Here is a 20,789-nt window from a genome sequence, read left to right on the forward strand (position 1 = left end):
TAATAAAAATGTAAAACAAATAAATTTCCCTAATTCTTCTATTTATGGCAAAATTCACATTGCAAAATCATGTTAGTTAATACATAGCCAACTCAAAATAAATAACACAGAAGGTTATTACAACTTGCAACTCACCTAAAAGATCCACAAGATACGAAAAGAAAGGGGCAGTTATCTTCTGTGGTGCGTTCTACCTGAACCAGACAAGTGTTTCCCAGGTTCGGCAGAAGCTCTACTTTTTCCTTCTACGGGCTTTTCCCCTTGATCGCTATCTTTCTTCAGCTTACGTTGGATCTCCTCAGAATGTCGACGCCACAGGGACTCTCTTTCTTTTCTCGGCATTTTGTTATACCTAGGATCACTCTTTAGGACTTGTTTAGCTGTAGACCAAGATGTGATTACGGTTTTACCATCTTCTGTTTCTCGAGCTGAAGCTTCCGCAGTTATGACATCTGTCAATAGAGCTCTAAACTCCCCCACGCATCTCTACAATCATCAAGGAATCCAATAAGACAATTGAAAGAAATAAAAAATAAAAAACCGAGGCTGAGTTGCTTGTTAAAATTGAATAAGGATAAGTTGTACATATAAACAAAATTGAGAGGCTAAGTATAGGGTAAATTACGGCCACTGGTGTAAGGTCAAATTATGAAAAAACCCTTCATGTAATTACAACCATCCCTCAACTATGAATCTTCTTCCACTTCCACCCTTACAGTGTCAAATTTAGTGGAATCTTCTAGATTATGTGGAATATTCTCTAGTATGTACACGTTTTACCCCATTCGCGCTCCACGTTATGAAACAAGATGATCATAAGATGTGTCTTTTGGCTTATAAATATCAGATTGTGGTGCATCAGAAACTGTATTTTTCCTTAAAACGACTACAAACTAGAGACCATTCCACGGAATCTAAAAGGTTATTTAGAAGGTTATGTTGAGTTTGACACCATAAGGGTGGACGTGTAAGAAGATTCATAGCTGAGGGAGTGCTTGTAATTACCCAAGCAAGAGGGATTTTTTGGTAATTTGGAATTACCTCAGGGGGGTGGCCGTAATTTACCCGCTACATATATGTACAACGAGAGGAGGAAAGACACAAGAACCATTGCAAGTGTTTTGTTATCAAGACTCGTATGCAAGAATTTGAAATAGCCCTCTACTTATATAGTAAAAGAAAGATTTACTACAAAGGAAATTATTATATTTAGAACAGAAAAATTTCTTGCTACTTCAGCCATCTGGCCAATCACACGTCGCCTGATAATTCTTTATTTTTCATTTTGTCATTGCACACTATTATCAACCTCATTCAGACGATACCAAAGTAATTAGTTAATGAAAGAACTGTTCTTTTGTTAAAACGAATTCGGAAGACTTCACACGAGGGGAAAAAGAAAAAAAAGCTAACCTCGTGCAAAGACTTGACATGCTCCCGGAAAAGCTTCTCCAAGTCGGATTTATCTAAATGAGGATTTGCGGCACGTCCTTGAGGATCCTTATCCAACTTAGGCTTTGATGCTGTCCAAGATGCCTAGAATAGATAAATCAATTAATTCAGGGAAAAAAATCAAGCAAACGAGAATCGAAATAAGGACGCACACATAAGACCACACCGGTTAAAAATTTCAACGGTTTCAAATTTCAAGAGATATTTTGCCTTTATACAAAGAGCAATGATAAGTGCCCATGGCTGATTGTCAAAAATAATGTTATATATTCCAAGAATCTTTCCGGTAGAGGATAATTAGTTCCCGAAGATACTTAAAGCTTCGACCAATCGGATAGGATAGATAGTACAAATATTAAATAGAGATATTCGAAGAATCATATAAAATACCTGAGGATCTTTTATTGTTTCTACCAATAAAGCTTGATACGATTCAATAGCCTCCTTCCGTCGAGCTTTCTGTCTCACCCTCTCAACTTCTTGCTCCTCTCTTTCTTTCCTCTTGCGTAGAGCTCTTTCTCTCTCCTTTATTTTATCCTATAATCAATTAAAATACACAACAAAGAAAGCAGAAATTAGATAACTTAATAAAAAAATCGATAGTTTATCCGCTAATTACTGGCCTCCTCCATTGCTCGAGACAGAATCAATTACTATAACAGAGAGAGCAGGAAGTGATTTTTTTTTTCATTTTGAAGAAAGTAATCATATTCTTTCAACTATAAAAATAAAATAAAATAATTAAAATAGTCAATTATATATATAAAATAATTTAAAAAAAAAACAACTGGAGCAAATGAGAATGTAAAAAAAACATATTTCAAACAGAATTGGCAATTTTAAGGGCATTTCTATTACCTCCTCGTCTTGTACTGCCCTTGCTTTCCGAACTGTCTCTTCTTCAGCAGCCTTTAGTTCAGCTACGTATTCATTAAATAATTTCTCCCTATCATCGTGCTTGACAGACATGTACCTGGGATCACTTTTTAAGCTATCCTTGACCTATCAGAGACAACAGACCTTTTAAGGTACAAGTTGAAACTAACTGCATTTTGCATTCTTTCAAGAAAATGGAATAGTTCACAGATTTTCACGACAGCTACGAAATAAAATTCACTTGTATCTAGTAATACCAAAATTCTTATTCACGCTTGCAATTTTTACACACAAACAACACACAAGATACGCATTTCAAATTATATTATTTACGATCCTTGGGGATATAAATTATACAAAATTAAAGTAAGAAAAGTTTTATCATCACCTGTTTTACCACCATCCATTAACGAGAGACAAACGATTGATTGTTCACCCTTAAAAGTACTGACTGAAAGAATCTACAATATCAGTGGGCAATGAGTATCTCCATGCTATCTAACATTCATATACGACTGTGGAAACTATGATGACATATGGTTTACAGTTGAGCAAGAACTATAAATAACATCACCTCTTGGCATAAACCCACCTTTGACCACATTCTATCCCCTTTGGGTTTTATTGTAGGCCGATTTATTAGACCAGTTATTACTTTTTATTAAAAGAAAAAAAAAATAACTACCTTGGACCAACGGGAAGTAGAAGTAACATCTCCATTGTCCTTAAGCATCGACTTGAAATCAGATGTTGCAGCGGCACGCTCTGCTTGAGCTCGTTCTTGAGCTATCTTTCTCAGAGGAGAAACCCTGAAAGCAAAGCAGAATTTAGGTTATGAAAAGTAGTCTACAGGACATATTGAAGCTTCATTGCATTCATCAAACAAATCCAAGAACTTAAAGAACTCGGTTAATATTTTTTTATTCACATATTAAACCCCTTTCCGATCCATAATTTTTTATTGATAATTAACAATTAAACCAACCCATGTATAATTGGATAGTTTATAATTGGATTGGTTGGTCGAGTAATATCGACCAAACAACTTATATTTTATTATTTATTAATTTTATTTCAGTTGTTTAATATTTTTATTTTAATTTTAAGTTTCTACTCTGTTATCTTACTAAAAGTCTATGAGACATAAACCTAATTATCTAACTTGTTAAATGTGGGTTATTAAGTGATAAAAAAATAAAATAAAATAATAACTCGCTGGTTAACGCCTCCCCTTATTGCGATGTTTTTGAACTATTTACATTTACTTGCAACACCTATGGTCTGTAAATTACACAGAACCCCCTTTTAGATGTCATAATTATACGCTCTTAAATTAAAAATTACTCCAACCTTCCCTGTTAGATTGGATGGATAAGTATCTTTTCAGTGCAAACAAAAATATAGTTAGCACCATGGTATAAGTATTAATGCAGCAATGAATCATACCTCTCATTTAACAAAAACTCCCTCTCTTTCCGTTCCAAGGCCTGAAACCGGTGATCCTGTCCCCATTTCCTCTTAAATGTTTCATAATCAGTGTTATGATCAATATCCTGAACGTTAAAAAGACATGTCTTAATCCCCATATTATATCCACGAATGTGCATCGAGAATTCAAATGCCAAAAGAAGCAGAGAATACTTTAATAGGAGACAATCGCATCAAACCTCCTTTGCTTCTTCCAGTAACTGCTTGAAACCCTCCGAAGCAGCTTTCTGAGCGGCTCGTTTTTCCTTCCTTTCCTCTTCGGCACGTGTGCGGACATAGTGCTCAAAAAGTGCTCTTCGGGCACTGTGGTTTGAAATAGCCTGCACAGATTGGCTTAATTAAAACTAAGGAATACAAAGCGTGGTAGATAAATAAATTCTAGAAGAGATTGATACCAAAATGGCACAAATGCGAATCGGAACCAACTAATCATTAATATTTCATCTAGTTAAGATAGCATACTCTATAAGACTTTGGTGATAGCAATGCAAGGAGAATGTAGAAAATAAATGAAAATAAAACATGTAGATCTAAACATCTAAAATGTTCGAACATAAAGTAACAATCATACATGTAGAAACCAGAGATATATAAAATACCACATCCATAAAAGAATTAACTTATAACATACCTTAAAACGTGCATCAAAAACTATTTTAGGAAGTTCTTTCTCCCATTTGGAAAATGGAGCCACTCCTCGTTCCTTGAGCATCTCCTAGAAATTCCAAAAGTAAAAATGAGAAGTGAGAACTAACTGAATTTAACACGATGTGAAATATGAGCATAAATATTTGACATAAAAGAATTAGTTTTTCCCTAACAAAAAAAAAAGAAAAAAAAAAACCTTGAATTGGAGGATACATTCCTCCTTAGTGGGACCACCATCTTCATCCTCTGAATCGGAAGAGGAATTGGACAAATCACCATCACCATTTGCATCCTTGCGCTTATCTTTATTATTCTCATTCTCAAGAAACTCAATTGATTTTGAGCCGTTAATTTCTGACAAAGATGGGCCTGGAGAAGTAGAATCAGGGAGTCCAGAATCCTGCAATTTCTTCTTTATGAGATCCAATGCAGAAGATGAACCAGATACACTAGAAGATTTGACAGCTGTCGCATCACGGCCACCTGTGTTAGCAGCGGGCGTACTTAAACTAACAGGGTCGGATCCTTTCTCAGCTACTACATTAGTGTATGTTGCCGACAATGATTGAGCTTTCAAAGCATCAGCATCTTGCTTCTTTCTCAATTCTGTTACCTCACTAGGTACTTGCCAGCTACTTAACTGATTAAAAAGCAGATGATATTGTAAGATTACCCGTAAAGTCGTCACAGAAAAAGCTATAGAAACAATATGAACTGTCAATACAGGAAATTACAAAGATGTAACCATAACGAACAAAGACGACACAAGCAAAAGACAAAAGTGAAAATCCAAATTTTCCTTAGTATTACATTGATGATCCTACAGCAAGTATACAACCCTGATTGTCTGTAAATTCACACTATGCACACCAAAATTTATCAATCTAACAACTTCTCTTCATCCAGTCAATGTTATTTATAAAGCATTTATATTCACAACGAATTCCAATAGAAACTTTTATAATATTTACGTATAAGAATTACTGACGAATGCATTTATTTATAAATCCAGTCAATTTAAGGCATATGACATATTGATAGCGTGCACCTGACTCGACAATGGAAAACCTATAACTAGCTTACAATTGATAAACCAGTAAACTTCTATCTACTATTCATTTCGGTAATGCCTCAAAATGGGGGAGTATCTTAAGTAGAATTTGACTATATCATACCTGGGTTGCAGCATTGTAATAATATACTTTTCCATCATTAGTGGTGACAGTTGTCCAGTCAGTACCAATCAATTTCTCCCTGAGTACATAAGAACATGAGACGAGATCAGAATAACCTGAATATAGAAAGTTGTCATGGTTTAGAAACAGTTTCGGGGTTTAGTCAGATATACGAAATAATAGATGAGAAAGCTCTTTATTTATGTTTGACTTGTATGTGTTAGTTTCTACAGAGATAAAAAGGTATCCAGTGCCAACAATTAAATCAGCACTCAAGAAACATAGAGGTGACAACAGAATCATTAAAGTAGAAGACCGCTCTCAATGGCAGTTAAATTAACATGCTATGAAATTCGTAGTAATGATCCCTAAAGAGCAAAGGGAAAAATAGTTGCTACTATCTCGAACACAACTCTTAGAATCCAAGTACAGGTTTCCCTAGGTTTTTCACTGAGGACAGCTATGTTGCATCTCTTACATTTCTGTTAAGAAGCTCTCTTGTTTCATTCCTACCAATTACACAATTAACGACTTCATTAATATCAGTCACAAACCATCAGTAGTACGTTTATCCATTTAGCTTGAAGAGTTCCTCGATAAGCCAATCAGTCAAGAGGACACAAATAACAGGAGAGCTAATAAAGAGGACATTGACACAAAAAATATAACTATAGCAAAAGATGAAGTCCAGGTACAAAAATTAGTAGTGTTCTGTTAGAGAACTCACCATGATATAGGAGTTGGCTGCATAGTTGGTTTATTCGACTGCATCCATAAAAATAACATACAATCAGAACCATCAAGAAAAATATATTGGAAGATAAAACATAATGAACAGAACCATCATCAGCAATTATCAGTTTTGTCCAACAATCTTTCAGCAAAAATACATAGACTCCCCTTAAAACTCATTTTTTGAAACTAGTAATGGTTGCAGTACCTCTCCTTTAAAACCAGAAGGTTTCTCGTATGTAGATTCCCCCGTCAATGCGTTGTAATAATATATAGTCCCAGTTTCTGCCCTGTGTGCAGTCCAAGCATCCAATTCTTTGGTAGGAGCTTCATCTTTGGTTGTTACAGCATTACCACCATGTTTACTGTTATCTACAGAATATTCTCGCAGCATTACATGACAGAATAAAGTAGCCTGACTAAAAAAAATGCAACAATATTAAAAAGGTGAAATTCAGGGCTTACCAGTTCCAGGAGGTAACTCCGTCGGTCCAGAAATGGAAGCTGATGCAGCATGGGAAACTCCAGGAGGTTGAATATCAGGAAATGAAACAGAAACTGGTTGTGTACCACGAGTCGGCATTGGATAGGGACCAGGAATAACAGCAGCATATGGTGAAAATGGTGGTCTACCAAAAGCACCGATCTGCTGTGGACGGAACCACGGTCCAGGCGGAGCAGCATTATGCTGAATGGAAGGGTTAGAGAGAAAAGGGCCGGTATGCATGAATGGTCTTATAAGTGCACCGGAATCTAGATTTGACGGAGAAGGTGCAGAGGAAGTTAGTCCAGGTGGACCCGGTGTAGGAGTTTTGAGAATTCCTGTAGGCACTTGAAATGTCGGGGCAGTGGGCATCCATGTGGTATTGCTGAACTTGTTAGATGCAAAATGAGTTGTTGAGGGACTTGAATTTGGACGGGCGGGCTGAGAAGAAGAAGACTGCATAAAGGCTGGTGAAGAAGTAATTGCTCCCGTTTCTTGAGTACCGTCACCTCTCACATTCTACAGCCGGAAACAAATACAGAACTATTAATTAAATTACGAGAAATGGCTAATAGCATTTAACCCAATTATGAGAATAAGATCTGTAACACTGCAGCAGTTGAATAACGAACAAGTTCACAGCCAAGGTACTGAGTCTGACCAAGACTTATATTATGTTTTCGTAATATAAGTCTTGGTCAGACTTAGTACAACAATTATAACATCATAGACAATGCTTGGCAAGAGGGAAAGAACTTGTCAGAAACTGCCACTTTTTAAGGCACAATTGATGTAGGTTTTTATGCACAAATTTAAGCAAAATGACTGTTAATTATATACATTAGTTAAGAAGGAGCTTAGAACTGATGAATACCAGTTGTGCAGCATGACAGTCAAACTAACATCTACTGATATCGAATGCGAACGAGAAACCAAAAACTCACGACGGGAACTAAATAGCAAGTTCGATTGTCATCAATACAATGTGTCGCATCTCATGCACAAAAACTATCACGGAAATTGAAGGAATAAAGAAACTAATTTTAGCTAATACATACTGTTCTATTCGGTTGATCTGCCTGTGCTGACTGAACATTTCCGTTGAAAGAAAAATTTGCAGAATGTAGTGAGTTTCCTTCCATCGCTTGTACTGCTGATCCAGTTGCAAAGGAACCAGGTGTTAACATAGATTCTGCAAGAGAACCGATTTAAGTGTTAAAAGAAAAAAAAAAAGAATTACAACTGGTAACGAAAACACACTCCCTATATATTCAAAGAATTTCAGATCAAACATACGTACGAATCTGACTAGTCCGAAATTTACGAATGACTTTAAAAACGAACTATATAACATACTTTCTTTCCCACCTTCGGCTAGCAACCGAATTCACTAATTGGACGTTGTAAACCATGAGAATAAAAATAAGTTCTAGCAATAGTGTCATAGTACATCCCATGAAACACGTCACATAAACGTGTCGATTACAATTTAAAAACACGTCACATTGATCGAGGAAGCTCAAACTGTACTAGTGAAACAGTAGGTGAGCAATTGAAAAATCTGCTCCACAAAGCTACATTCTTTCCTTAATTTACAATAACTATAATAACTTTCTTCACAACTAACAAGAAATCATTCATGTACCACCACAGTTGAAAACGACGAAAACGGAAATGTATACATCACAAGCATGAGTTTGATAAATAAAATAAAAAAATCAAACTTCAAAAAGGGAACCCAGTTGGCCAAGCTTCTTCAGCAACAAAAACCATACAAAAGAACTAAAGGGTTAAAATTATTTTGCAAAAATTCAAAATCAGAATGACAGTAAGAAACAAAACATTAAACAGAACAAAAACGCGCAGGTAATATGAAAAATCATTCAGCGGCTAAGGGTTCGAAGTATCTTCTACACTGAATCGCCGTAAAATTAAGGATAAATAATCAATTCCAACTACGAAAAGAAATACTCACCTTCAGTAGTGAGGCGTAGAGAGAGAAATTCTCAATTTGGGCGAGGTGGACGAGAAATTAGCTGAGAGGAGGCTGGGTTTTTCCAAGAATTGCGAGGCAAACGATTCGTAAGCGATTTTATGATTGCCGATAATTTGGATTTTGTTGCTAGTTGTTCAATTAGGGATTTCGTTAATTATTTTGTTCAAGCAATTCGAAAAAAGAAAGAATTATTTTTTTACTTTGACCCCTTAAATTATTGGTCATTTCATTTAGCCACCCTATTACTATAAAACATATTAAAATAATCCCCCACCTTTTGCAGTCTAAGGTGGGATAGGTACATATTTGTCACAATTAGGGGTGAAAATTGGAACAAAATTCCGATTTCCGCCGATTCCTTTATGAAAAATCTCAAATTTGGAACGGTTTTTTCAATTCCGGATTTCCAATTTTTTTGGTAAAAAATCGGATGGGAATCGTAATGTGATATATAATCTTTGGAATTCTGAATTTCCATCCTTCACATAATTTGCATCAAATTGTAAGACGATTATGGAATTAATTAATTGATTTTATTTTATTTTTCTTCATCGAAAGATTAATCTTCTAATTATCCTGTCAAAATTACCATCACTTAAGTCTCTTCTTCGATTCAAAACAGTTTGCAAATCATGGAAAATATGATCTCCGATCCGGTATTCGTCGAAAATCATCTCGAAAAATCAGCTAATCTTTTTCTATGTAAGACGTCATCCAAAGATCGAGTACTTTTCTTTGGTTAATTTGAATATGGAAAAATCCGAACCGTACAAGAATCCAAAGGCCCGTATAATTTTAACCGATTGTGACCGTAAGCTACTTTTAACCGACTATTCGGGCAATAAATTTGTGTTATGAACCGGTTACCGTATAAATCTAAATTTTAAAGTTGTTGTCATGTATTGAAATTACTACCCGGTTTTTTCGTGCAAGAACAATGCATTGTCGGAGAAAAAAAGCTCGATTAATTGCACTTGTCGTTCTCAACTAACAGAGAACCGATAAATTTCTCAACAAATCGGATTTCACTTGCATCTCAATTTTTTAAAACAGATTGAAGATGAATATTCGCAATGGAGAGTATTTCAAAAATCGATAAGAATCTAGAATGAACAAACACGAAACACGAATTGACGAGATGGAAATCGACTTATAGAGAGACTCTCTACAAAGCCTACACATTGAGCCTAAATCTATATTTCTAAACACTTTCAATTCCTCGTTCGCTTTCAAACGTCTTCTCACACAACACTATTTCCGAAAACATTTAATCGAGTCACAATCTTGTTTCCCGAGAAACATTCTCAACGGTACGTCATCGATCAACTCCTTCCAAGAATTCTTATCCATAATACCCTCTCCCTTTGTCCAAATTCGAACAATCAACTCGTCTCTCGCGTTGCAATACATGCACGATCACGTTTTTGAATTTTTTTTAAAGAAATTTTTTTTCCCAAAAAATAAAAGGACACGAAATTGAGCCTTAAGTAGATTCTATATACTTCCGCTTCCTCGTTTGCTTGTTTGTTCGAGTAGGGAAGAGCAAACTATCCATATACGGAACCAATTCAAAAGACGATAACCGAAAGCCTTCGACTCCAACTTCTTCAAACGTCTTCTCACGAGGGCAATACACCACTATTTTCAAAACATTCAACCGAATTACAATCTTGTCCCCCAAGAAGCACAACGGCCTTAACCAACGAACGGGCGCGCGCACATTTTCAACGGTCATCACCTCTTTCCAAGAACCACCGTCTGAACCCTTTAACTCCTTTGTCCAAATTCGAACAACCGACTTATCCCTCCCGTTGCAATACACGCACAATCTCCCTCCCAAATCCGCCAAGTAAATCGGCTTGCCTCTCTCCTCAACATATTTCGGCCTCTCCAAAACCCTCAACTTGTCATCGCTCGGATCAAAATATACTATTTCTTCAACCCTAGTCTCGCGCCTCCAAACCCAATAGATCGCCCCGTCAACAAAGATTCCCCTCGAATAATTTTTTACCCGCCCCGTATAGGAGAACCGGTTCTTCATCGACCATGAATTGTTCTTGCAAGAGAAAACAGCATAGTAGTCCAGACAAATAAAAACAACCTTAAAATCGTCGAAAGTCGGGTCGTGACAAAGCCCGTAACTCATGTGACGGTCGTAAAAATCATACGGGAACCAAATCTCCGTCTCCGCTCGAATAGATGGATTCCACAACACATATAGTCTCGACAAAGAGTCGGTTAGAAGCAATACACCGTTGCAAGAGCACAAAACCGCCTTCCAGCCGGAGTAGGGGCTTACTAATTCTTCTACGATTCGGAATTTTTTTTCGCCTTGCAATTCAAACAAACGGTACTTATCTCTCGATCGAGCCGACGACGAAGACGAACACGCGCCTTCGCCGTAATAATTCAACGACAACTTAGATTGGAAAAGGTGCGAATACTTGGATCGGTGGAGATGTGTTTGGATGAATACAGGATCGGAGATCATAGTATTCCATGATTTGCAAACTGCTTTGAGTCCACGAAGATGCTTAGCCGTTAATCTTAACAGAATATTCTCTACGATGTCGTTTGGAACATCATACGAAGCCATGGCGGCGTGGTTTAATTTCTGGGAGTTTTTTTTTTTTTTTTTTTAATTAAAATTGTTTTGCAGCGTGCGAGTATATATAGTCTTCTGATCGTTGATGATTCGTATGAGTTTTAGCTTTCCTAATTGGAGGACAACATGAACTTCGGCCCCTGGCAATTTTCATTATTTGCACTTTCGCCCCGTATAAATTATACAAAATCGATTTTTTCCTCAAAATTTTGGCTTAATCTCATTTTACAGTTACATCCTTGAAATATAGAATTTCAACACTTTGCACCCTCGAAAAAAAATAATAGCATTTTTCACCCTTGAAACACAATATATAATGCATAATGCACCTCGAATGAATTTTTAAAGCTAATAAAAGACAATTTAATATTGGGTAAATTACAACCAACCCCTGAGGTATGGTCAAATTACAAACCCCCCCTCAACTCCTCAAATTTAGTGGAATATTTGAGACTATATGGAATATTATCACTTTTGTACCCGTTTTATCCCATTTGAACTCTACATTTTGAAGCAAGATGATCATAATATATATATGTGTTTTTTGGTTTGCATATATCAGATTATGGTGCATCAGAAACTGTATTTTTACACAAAACGAGTACAAACTAGAACACATTCCACGAAATCTAGATGATTATGTTTAATTTGACACCATAAGGGTGGAGGTGTAAGAAAAAATCATAATTGAAGGAGGTAGATGTAATTATCTAAACAAGAGGGATTTTTTGTAAATTGACCATACCTCAGGGGGTGTTTGTAATTTACCCTTTAATATTTTTTAGTGGTATTTGTTTACAAAGCCAAATGTCAAATTATTTTTTCATCAATCATTCCAAAACTATGAAGTGCAAAATAAAAATAAATCACATCGAATTATTTTTCTTTATCACAAAATAATTATTTTACAAAAAAATGCTTCAACTACTTTGTTATCAAGTTACATGAAAATTATATCAAAGATTTCTACTAAATATTTTCACTAACTACAATAAAAGATTCATTGATCGAACAATTTAGTGATAAAAATCTATTTTTATTTTATTTTGTTTTGTAAGAAAATATAATTTCTTCTAGTAATTCGGTGCAATTTTTATTTATTGTGTAAAAATAAAATCCTTTTCTGTTCTAAATATAGCGAACGAGTTGTATTTTCTTTCGCTAGAACATAAAAAAACGTTCGAATTTGTGTGGGAATGATGGAATGACTCAAGTGCCCTTTAATGGACGGATAAATGGAAATTCCAGTGAAAAATATGCCGGAAATTGCAATTCGGGGCAAAGTGCAATTAAAACAAAATTTTTAAAGGCCAGTTTTGTATTTATTTTGAATTCGTAGGGGGGAAAGTCAAAATATTTTAATTCGTCCTTAACTAGAAGATTATTTACCCGTTTATTTTGATTATTTACGCTAACAAGCCACGTGTCGCTTGTTTAGTGGGTGGGGTCCATTTTAAAAGCCAAATAATTCTCGCCAATTCATAACTTCTCTACGAGCCCTAAAACCAGTAATCCGCCATGGCAGCAGAAGAAGAGAATACATCAAGAACATTTCTTCCATTCGACATCATAGAATGTATTCTATTAAAATTACCATCGAAATCTCTTCTCCGATTCAAAACAGTTTCGAAATCATGGCGTAGCACAATCTCCGATCCTAATTTCGCGAAGATCCACCCCCAATTCCCGAACCCGCCGAATCTCTTTCTCCTCAAGAGATCGATTGACCAAGGGTTTTATCTGGTTAAACTGCACGGTAAAGAAGTACGGGAAGAAGCAGTTTTGGAAAGCCCCAACGGATGGAACAACGCGTTGTGCTGTTGTAACGGCGTTCTTCTCTTAACGGCGACGTATTGGGTGCACTGGTGGACAAGGGAATATTTCCTGTGGAATCCGTCAACTCGGATGAAGATGGATTTCTCCTTCCCGCCTGATTTCGGCTACAGCGGTTCGATTAATTTGGGGATTTTGGCTACAGCAGACGATTTCAAGGTTGTTATTACTTGTAAAGAGAAGTACGCCGTCTTTTCGTGCAAGGGCAATTCGTGGACCGAGAAGTTAGGGTTTCCGTACCACGGCAGTGTTCCGGGAATTTCCGTCGACGGAGGTGTTTATTGGGTGTTGCGCGACGAGAAGAATACGAAACAAGTTGTGTGTTTCGATTCGGAAACCGACGAGCTCAGGACTTTGCCGAAGCCCGATCGAATAAGCGACGATTGCCTATTTCAGTTGGCTTGTTTGAAAGGCGGCCTTTGTTTCTACTGCAAAATCGGAGACGGGACAGCGGTTCGGATATGGATAAAGGAGGAGGGCGTTTTCGAGAATTGTTGGAAGGAGTTGATAACCGTCGAGGATTTGGAGGATATTCCTATTCGATCGATCGAGCCATTGTGTTTTGTGGAAAATAAGATTGTGCTTCGATTGGAATTTACAAGATTCGTCTGCTACGACCCTTGTGACAAGACGTTTGAAGAATTCGAAGATACTCATTTATTTGGGATCGAGTTGTTTCCGTTTATGGATACTCTGTTCTTCCCTGTTATGAAGACGAGTAACAAGAGGAAGCGGAGTTACTTGTCGGGTTTTTGGTAATAAGTGGCCGAGATATATGGTAGTCAATAAACGAGACACTCGGTTTTCTTATGCTGTATTTTAGTAGAGTATTACTATGTCGATAAACGAGACACTCGTTTTCTTATGCTGTATTTTAGTAGAGTATTACTATGATCGATAATAGCCCAATGCTAGAGAGGCTATTATTGATTCTTTGTTAAAAATAATAGCCTAAAAATAATGCTAGAGGATTCGTATGAGTTTTCGATTTCCATATCTAATTGGAGGACAAAATGCATTTTGCACCTAGCAATTTTCAATTTTTGCACTTTCCTCCCATACAAGTTCAAAAAGGTTACACCTACACCCCTGAGGTAAGCTAAAAATAACTTTAAGGTTTCTATGGTATCGGTAATTACAATCACCCCTGAGACATTGTTAGAAGCTCTAGTGGGAGCTAGCGGTGATTTAAAAAATGTTGGGATAGTCGTTTCACCCCCTAGCTCTATGTTATCTTCACCACCTCCTGAAACTAATAGTCCGTTAGAACTCTATCGGAATAAAGTATCCAATGTATTTTCTCATTAGAGTTTCTAAGAATGTTTCAGGGATGATTGTAATTACCGATACCACATAAACCTTAAAGTTATTTTAGCTAACATCGGGTGTAGTTGTAATTTACCCTTAAAATTTTGTTCCAGTTGCATTTTGCCCTATATTACAATATTCGACGTATTTTTCACCGGAATTGTCATTTATCCGTCCACTTAAAGGACATTTGAGTCATTTCTTCATTTTCATCAAAATGCTAATACCCTCATTTGTTATAATGATAAAAACATTAAGAACAAAAAAGTTGGGGGTTCTTCTCCTAAAACGAACTGTGTATATACTGTGATCCCAAAATTGTGAGAATATTCAATTTCTTCTTCATTTATAAGCTATTATTGTGATCCCGTTGCAGAAGTTAATAAATTATGAGTTGAAAACGGAGAAAAATGTGAATTCCGGTGAAAAACTGCCCCTTTTTGTTCTAAAATTATTGAATGAGTTGTATTTTTCTTCCGCTAGAACATATAAGAATATTAGGATTTGGGTGGGAATGATGAAATGACTCAAATGCTCTTTAATGGACGGATAAATGGCGATTCCGGTGAAACATACGCCGGAAATTGTAATTTGGGGCAAAGTGCAATTAGAACAAAATTTTGAAAGGCCAAATTCTTCTATTTTGTAGGGGGAAAGTAAAACAATGAAAATTTCTCGGGGCAAAGTGCAATTTTGTCCTTAATTAGAAGATTATCTAAAGGCTATCCCTACCAAATTAATTATGGCAAAATATACAGTTTTCATCCCTCAAGTTTGCATCAATTTCACATTTGGTCCCTCATGTTCGCAAAAAAACATATTTGGTCCTTCATGTTTCAAAAATTCGACACTTTTAGTCCTTTCCATCAATTTTCCGTTAAAACTAACGGAACCAAGCATTTGCCCATCACTGTCTTAGCTGACGGACTAATGGTAAATTGACGGAAATGACCAAAAGTGTTATTATTGAAACATGAGAGATCAAATGTGTCTTTTGTGAACATGAGGGACCAAATGTGAAATCTATGCAAACTTGAGGGATACAAATGTATTTTTCTTAATTTATTATCTATCTCCCACCCAATAATGATTCTTTAAAATTTTAAAAAGAGAAAAAAATATATTTTTCATCCCTCAAGTTTGCACAAGTTTCACATTTGGTCCCCATGTTCACAAAAAAAAACATTTAGTCCCTCATGTTTCAAAAATTCAACACTTTTAGTCGTTTCCGTCAATTTTACGTTATTACTAACGGAGTCAAGCAAGTGCCCATCACTGCGAGTTAACAGTAAAATGACGGAAATGACAAAAAATGTTAAATTATTGAAACATTAGGGACCAAATGTAATGTTTCTGAACATGCGGGACCAAATGTGAAATTGGTGCAAACTTAAGGGGGTGAAAAGTATAATTTTTCCATTTTAAAAACTGAAAAACCACGCCACCATTCAAAAACTTCTCTCCGAACCCTAAAACCAGTAGTCGAAGAAGAAGTAATCGGCCATGGCAACAGAAGAGTTTCTTCCATTCGACATCATAGAAAGTATTCTATTAAAATTACCATCGAAATCTCTTCTCCGATTCAAAGCAGTTTCGAAATCATGGCGTAGAACAATCTCCGATCCCGATTTCGCCAAGATCCACCCCCAATTGTCGAACCCTCCGAATCTCTTTCTCCGCAAGAGATCCGTTGACCGAGGGTTTTCTCTGGTTAAATTTCACGGTAAAGAATTGCAGGAAGAAGTAGTATTCTACGGATGGAATAACGCGTTGTGCTGTGATAACGGCGTTCTGCTGTTAACGTCGTCGGATTGGAATTGGATACACTGGCGGACGAGGGGATACACCTTGTGGAATCCGTCAACTCGAAAGACGGCGCGTTTCTCCTTCCCGCCTGATTTCGTCTACAGCGGTTCGATTAATTTCGGAATCTGTTACGAACGCACAACAAACGATTTCAAGGTTGTGATTACTTGTAAAGAGATGTACGCCGTTTTTTCGTGCAAGAGCAATTCGTGGACCGAGAAGTTAGGTTTTCCGTACCACGGCAGCGTTCCGGGAATTTCCGTCGACGGATCTGTTTATTGGGTGTTGCGCGACGAGAGGAAAACGAAACAAGTTGTGCGTTTCGACTCGAAAACCGACGAACTCGAGACTTTGCGGAAGCCCGAACAAGTAAACGACGACGACCTATTTCAATTAGCTTGTTTGAAAGGCGGCCTTTGTTTCTACTGCAAAATCGGAGACGGGACGGCGGTTCGGATATGGATAAAGGAGAAGGGCGTTTTCGAGAATTGTTGGAAGGAGTTGATAACCGTCGAGGGTTTGGAGAATATTCATATTCGTTCGATCGAGCCAGTGTGCTTTGTGGAAAATAAGGTTGTACTTCGATTGGAAGGTACAAGAATCGTCTGCTACGACCCTTGTGAGAAGACGTTTGAAGAATTTGAAGACAACGATTTATTCAACTTTGAGTTGTACCCGATTCTGGATAGTCTGTTCTTCCCTGTTATGAAGACGAATAACAAGAGGAAGCGAGAGTTATCTGTCCGGTTTTGATAATAGGCTGAGATATGGTAGTCGATAAACGAGACACTCGTTTTCTTATGCTATATTTTAAGAGAGTGTAACTATAATCTATACTAGCCCAATGCTAGAGGCTATTATTAATTCTTTGTTAAAATTTGATGCCGGTTTCGTTTACCACCTTCTTCGAGAGTTTTGCACGAAAAAAAAAAAATAGTAGAATCGGAAATTGAAAAAAAATTGAATATCTGTTGTTTACACTACCGTCGAATCGGTCCCTTGCCACTCTAGTTTTTTGTATATGCGTTCCGGGAATATAATGTTCAATTCCCTTGAATCATACTATCGCCAGATTCCAATCCTATAGTATCTGGATTCGTAAGTCACCTAATTATAACTAATAAAAGCTTAACAAACAACTGATAATCTAAATTTACAGAACAGATGAAATCGGATATTGTAATGGAAAGAATGTCAAATCCATGAGAACTTAGTACGAATAAATACGGGTAGTTAGATGCTACACCTGGTTATTTACACGAAATGGATTTGAACCGTAGATTTGATTAAATAACTACCCACTAACCACACATACAGATGATTGCGTGTGTGATTATGCGTAGTTCTACGGTTCAATTTCATCCAGTGGTGTAAGTATCTATTAGGGATAATTACACTTTTCGTCCCTATACATTACCACTTACATGATTTTCGTCCCTAAACAAGATGAAGTTACAATTTTCGTCCCTAAACATGTCACTTTTATGCCGTTTCTGTCCCTCCGTCCATTTGTCCAGTTAGTTTGGACGGAAAATCGCACGTGCGCCGCACGTGACACACAAAAGCACCTCTACACCTCAAAACGTTCAGATTTTTAGAAACCCTAAGCCCCAATTCTCCGGAAAACCCTAAGCCCCAATTTTCGAAACCTCTCAATTCCTTATGAATTCATCATTGAAAGCACAATTAGAAAGTGGGCAAACAAGAGCTCGAGTGCATTATCCACCATTCCGCCCTTGCATAAACAATCAATTACCGCACTATAGGCCTTAACACTGGGTTTATAGATAGTCTTTTCCAACAACAAAAGCAAATCACGGGCAGTATGAACACGTCCAGCTTTGCAGAGCCCGTCAATCACAGTAAGAATCGTAACATCGTCTAGCTCACAGAGTTTCAAAGTCAAAATCTTCTTGAACAATTTCTCTGCCTCGGCCACATTACCATCCAAAAAGAGACCTTTTAAGAGAGTGTTGAATGTCGTAACATTTGGTTCGTAACCGTGCTTAAGGAAGTTGCCAAAGACAGCAAAACTGAAGTCTACCCCTCTCAAATGGCAACAACAATTAATCAAGATGTTCATCGTGTATACATTTACAGGGGCACCCCATTGACGCATTTCGTCGAACAGTTTAAGGGCGACGGAGTATTGTTTCATCTTGACAATAACTTGCAATTGTTTGTTGAGTTCAAAAACGGAGGGCTGTGGCCGCACTCTCATCATTTTACGAATCAAGAAAACAGTATCATCTAATTCATTTATACAAATCGAATCTGCTCTGGACACAGTTGAAAATTTGTGGCAGGAGAAAGAGAAAGAAGAAGTAAAAATACCGCGTTCATGAGAAGATTTAGCAGTAATTGCTCTACAAACAAGAGCTATTTTAGAAGCCCTCATCCTCAGAGATTTCGTTGCAGAGAATTTCGGTTGCAAAATGAAGTTGTACAGAAGGTTAACGCACAACTCTTGCTTCGAAAATTTGGGCTTAGGATTTGGCCGAGAATTTGGATATTTATGTAATATTCTGAAAATCTGAACATTATGAGGGGAAGTGAGGTGTTTTTGTGTGTCACGTGCGGCGCACGTGCGATTTTCCGTCCAAACTAACTGGACAAATGGACGGAGGGACAAAAACGGCATAAAAGTGACATGTTTAGGGACGAAAATTGTAACTTCATCTTGTTTAGGGACGAAAATCGTGTAAGTGGCAAATTATAGGGACGAAAAGTGTAATTATCCCTATCTATTATCTAATTTCGGAAATAAATACAAACATGAGTTAGAGAGAGAGAGAGTATATATATATATATATATATATATATATATATATATATATATATATATATATATATATATATATATATATATATATATATATATGAGTCATATCCATGAATAAAAAAAAAAAAACCACATGTTCCGTGGAATGTATAGAATTTTGAAACCGAATTAAATCCCCAAATTAAATTAGTTCTAATCAGAAACAAGAATTGAGGCTTAATTTATTACACAAAAATAGGGTAAATAACACTTAACTTTATGTGGTTACAAGTTTTTGCAGATGATTTCCTTGTGTTAGTATATCATCACATAACTTCCTTGTGGTTATGAAGTAGTTTCTGTTAGTTTTTTCGTCAAATTTAACCGCGTGTGTCAAACTTCAAGGTGGTCATCTGCAAAAATAAAAGGAAAAATGAAAGTTACTTTGACGTTGGACACAGACAGTTAAGTTTGACGGAAAAATTAATGAAAGCTACCCCATCAACCACAATGGGATTATGTGTTGATATCACAAGTACAAGGGGGTCATCTGCAAAAAATTTATACCTTCAAATTATCGGGTCGGGGAAGAACAAACTTTCCATATACGGAACCAATTCCGTAAAAGTAAGATCTTCAACTTGTTCAAACGTCTTCTCAAAAGGGTTGTATAGCAACGTTTTTGCAACCGATGCCAAACGAATTAAAATCTTATTCTCCACGATGCCTAGTGGCTTAAACCACCAAATCGGAGTCTCCACATTCTCAATGGTTACCAACTCGTTCCAAGAACTATTGCCCCTCCCCTTTCCCTTCATCCAGATTTTAACCGTGTACATATTGTTTCCGGGGCCGTTGCAGTACAGGCACAAGCGCCCTCTCAAATCAACCAAGTAGAACTTCGTCGTCTCCACCACATTTTCCGGCTTCTGCAAAATCTTGAACTTGTCGTCTTTCGGGTCGAAATACGTTATCCGATATCTAATAATTCTAGAATCCAAGTGCCATTTAACCCAATAGACAACCCCTTCAACACTAACCGGAGAACTCATCTCTCCATGCATATTGTGTTCCATTATTTTTCGAGTCAGAGTCCAGCGTTTGCCGTTGCACGAAATAACAAAGTAGAGCATCCCGTATACGATAATAAACTTAAAACCACCAATCGTTGGATCATGGCAAAGCCCATAACTGCAAGCTGGCTTGAATTTTTTTAATGGAGAAATATATATTTTCTGAGTTGACGGATTCCAGAACATAAATCTATCGTACAACGAGTCGGATTTGGATAAGACGAGCACACCGTCACAAAAGCACAATATTTTGGTGAAGTTATCGGGGACTTTGAGTTGTTGTTGTACGGTATGGAACTTTCGATCTTCAAATTTAACCAACGAAAAACATGCATGGGAGTTGTTGGAGTCGAAACTACGTAGAAAAAGATTCCGCGATTTCGAGTACCTTGATTGGTGGAGATGGCTTCGCCGAAATACGGGATCGGAGATTAGAATATTCCATGACTTTGAAACCGTTTTGAACAGATGGAGAGATTTCGATGTTGATTTCGACAGGATGAACTCTATGATTTCCGGTGGAAGAACTGAATTATTTTCTTCCACAGCCAT

The 20,789-nt window shown here is 36.9% G+C and overlaps 5 protein-coding genes across 6 annotated transcripts; 2 read left to right on the forward strand and 3 right to left on the reverse strand.

The window, feature by feature from the left end:
- PRP40C (pre-mRNA-processing protein 40C) lies at positions 1 to 9,062 on the reverse strand. 2 transcript variants are annotated; one of them, XM_012987469.2, is made up of 15 exons: positions 8,831 to 9,062; positions 7,914 to 8,047; positions 6,837 to 7,374; positions 6,580 to 6,743; positions 6,367 to 6,404; positions 5,640 to 5,718; positions 4,661 to 5,104; positions 4,448 to 4,531; positions 3,996 to 4,136; positions 3,775 to 3,881; positions 3,014 to 3,137; positions 2,311 to 2,454; positions 1,843 to 1,989; positions 1,414 to 1,536; positions 1 to 486 (listed from the first exon to the last, which is right to left on the reverse strand). In XM_012987469.2, exons 2-15 carry the CDS (start codon positions 8,040 to 8,042, stop codon positions 172 to 174), a joined length of 2,577 nt encoding a protein of 858 aa, XP_012842923.1. In that variant the 5' UTR covers positions 8,043 to 8,047; positions 8,831 to 9,062; the 3' UTR covers positions 1 to 171. The 2 variants fall into 2 exon arrangements, with proteins under 2 accessions (XP_012842923.1, XP_088669002.1); XM_088812876.1 differs by having other exon boundaries at positions 7,914 to 8,008; positions 8,831 to 8,971.
- Positions 9,063 to 10,334: 1,272 nt separating this feature from the next.
- Positions 10,335 to 11,447, reverse strand: LOC105963275 (F-box/kelch-repeat protein At3g06240). Its single transcript, XM_012987669.2, has one exon. The coding sequence runs from the start codon at positions 11,445 to 11,447 to the stop codon at positions 10,335 to 10,337; it is 1,113 nt and encodes a 370-aa protein (XP_012843123.2).
- Positions 11,448 to 12,938: 1,491 nt separating this feature from the next.
- On the forward strand, positions 12,939 to 14,322 carry LOC148764890 (F-box/kelch-repeat protein At3g23880-like). The gene has a single exon (XM_088814424.1). The coding sequence runs from the start codon at positions 12,975 to 12,977 to the stop codon at positions 14,046 to 14,048; it is 1,074 nt and encodes a 357-aa protein (XP_088670550.1). The 5' UTR covers positions 12,939 to 12,974; the 3' UTR covers positions 14,049 to 14,322.
- Positions 14,323 to 16,100: 1,778 nt separating this feature from the next.
- On the forward strand, positions 16,101 to 17,156 carry LOC105963102 (F-box protein CPR1). The gene has a single exon (XM_012987470.2). It carries the CDS (start codon positions 16,101 to 16,103, stop codon positions 17,154 to 17,156), a length of 1,056 nt encoding a protein of 351 aa, XP_012842924.2.
- A 2,577-nt stretch (positions 17,157 to 19,733) lies between these two features.
- LOC105963277 (putative F-box protein At3g10240) lies at positions 19,734 to 20,789 on the reverse strand. The gene has a single exon (XM_012987671.1). It carries the CDS (start codon positions 20,787 to 20,789, stop codon positions 19,734 to 19,736), a length of 1,056 nt encoding a protein of 351 aa, XP_012843125.1.

Source organism: Erythranthe guttata, chromosome 14, assembly GCF_056151865.1.
Source record: "Erythranthe guttata isolate IM_541 chromosome 14, IM_541, whole genome shotgun sequence".
Lineage (NCBI taxonomy): Eukaryota > Viridiplantae > Streptophyta > Magnoliopsida > Lamiales > Phrymaceae > Erythranthe > Erythranthe guttata.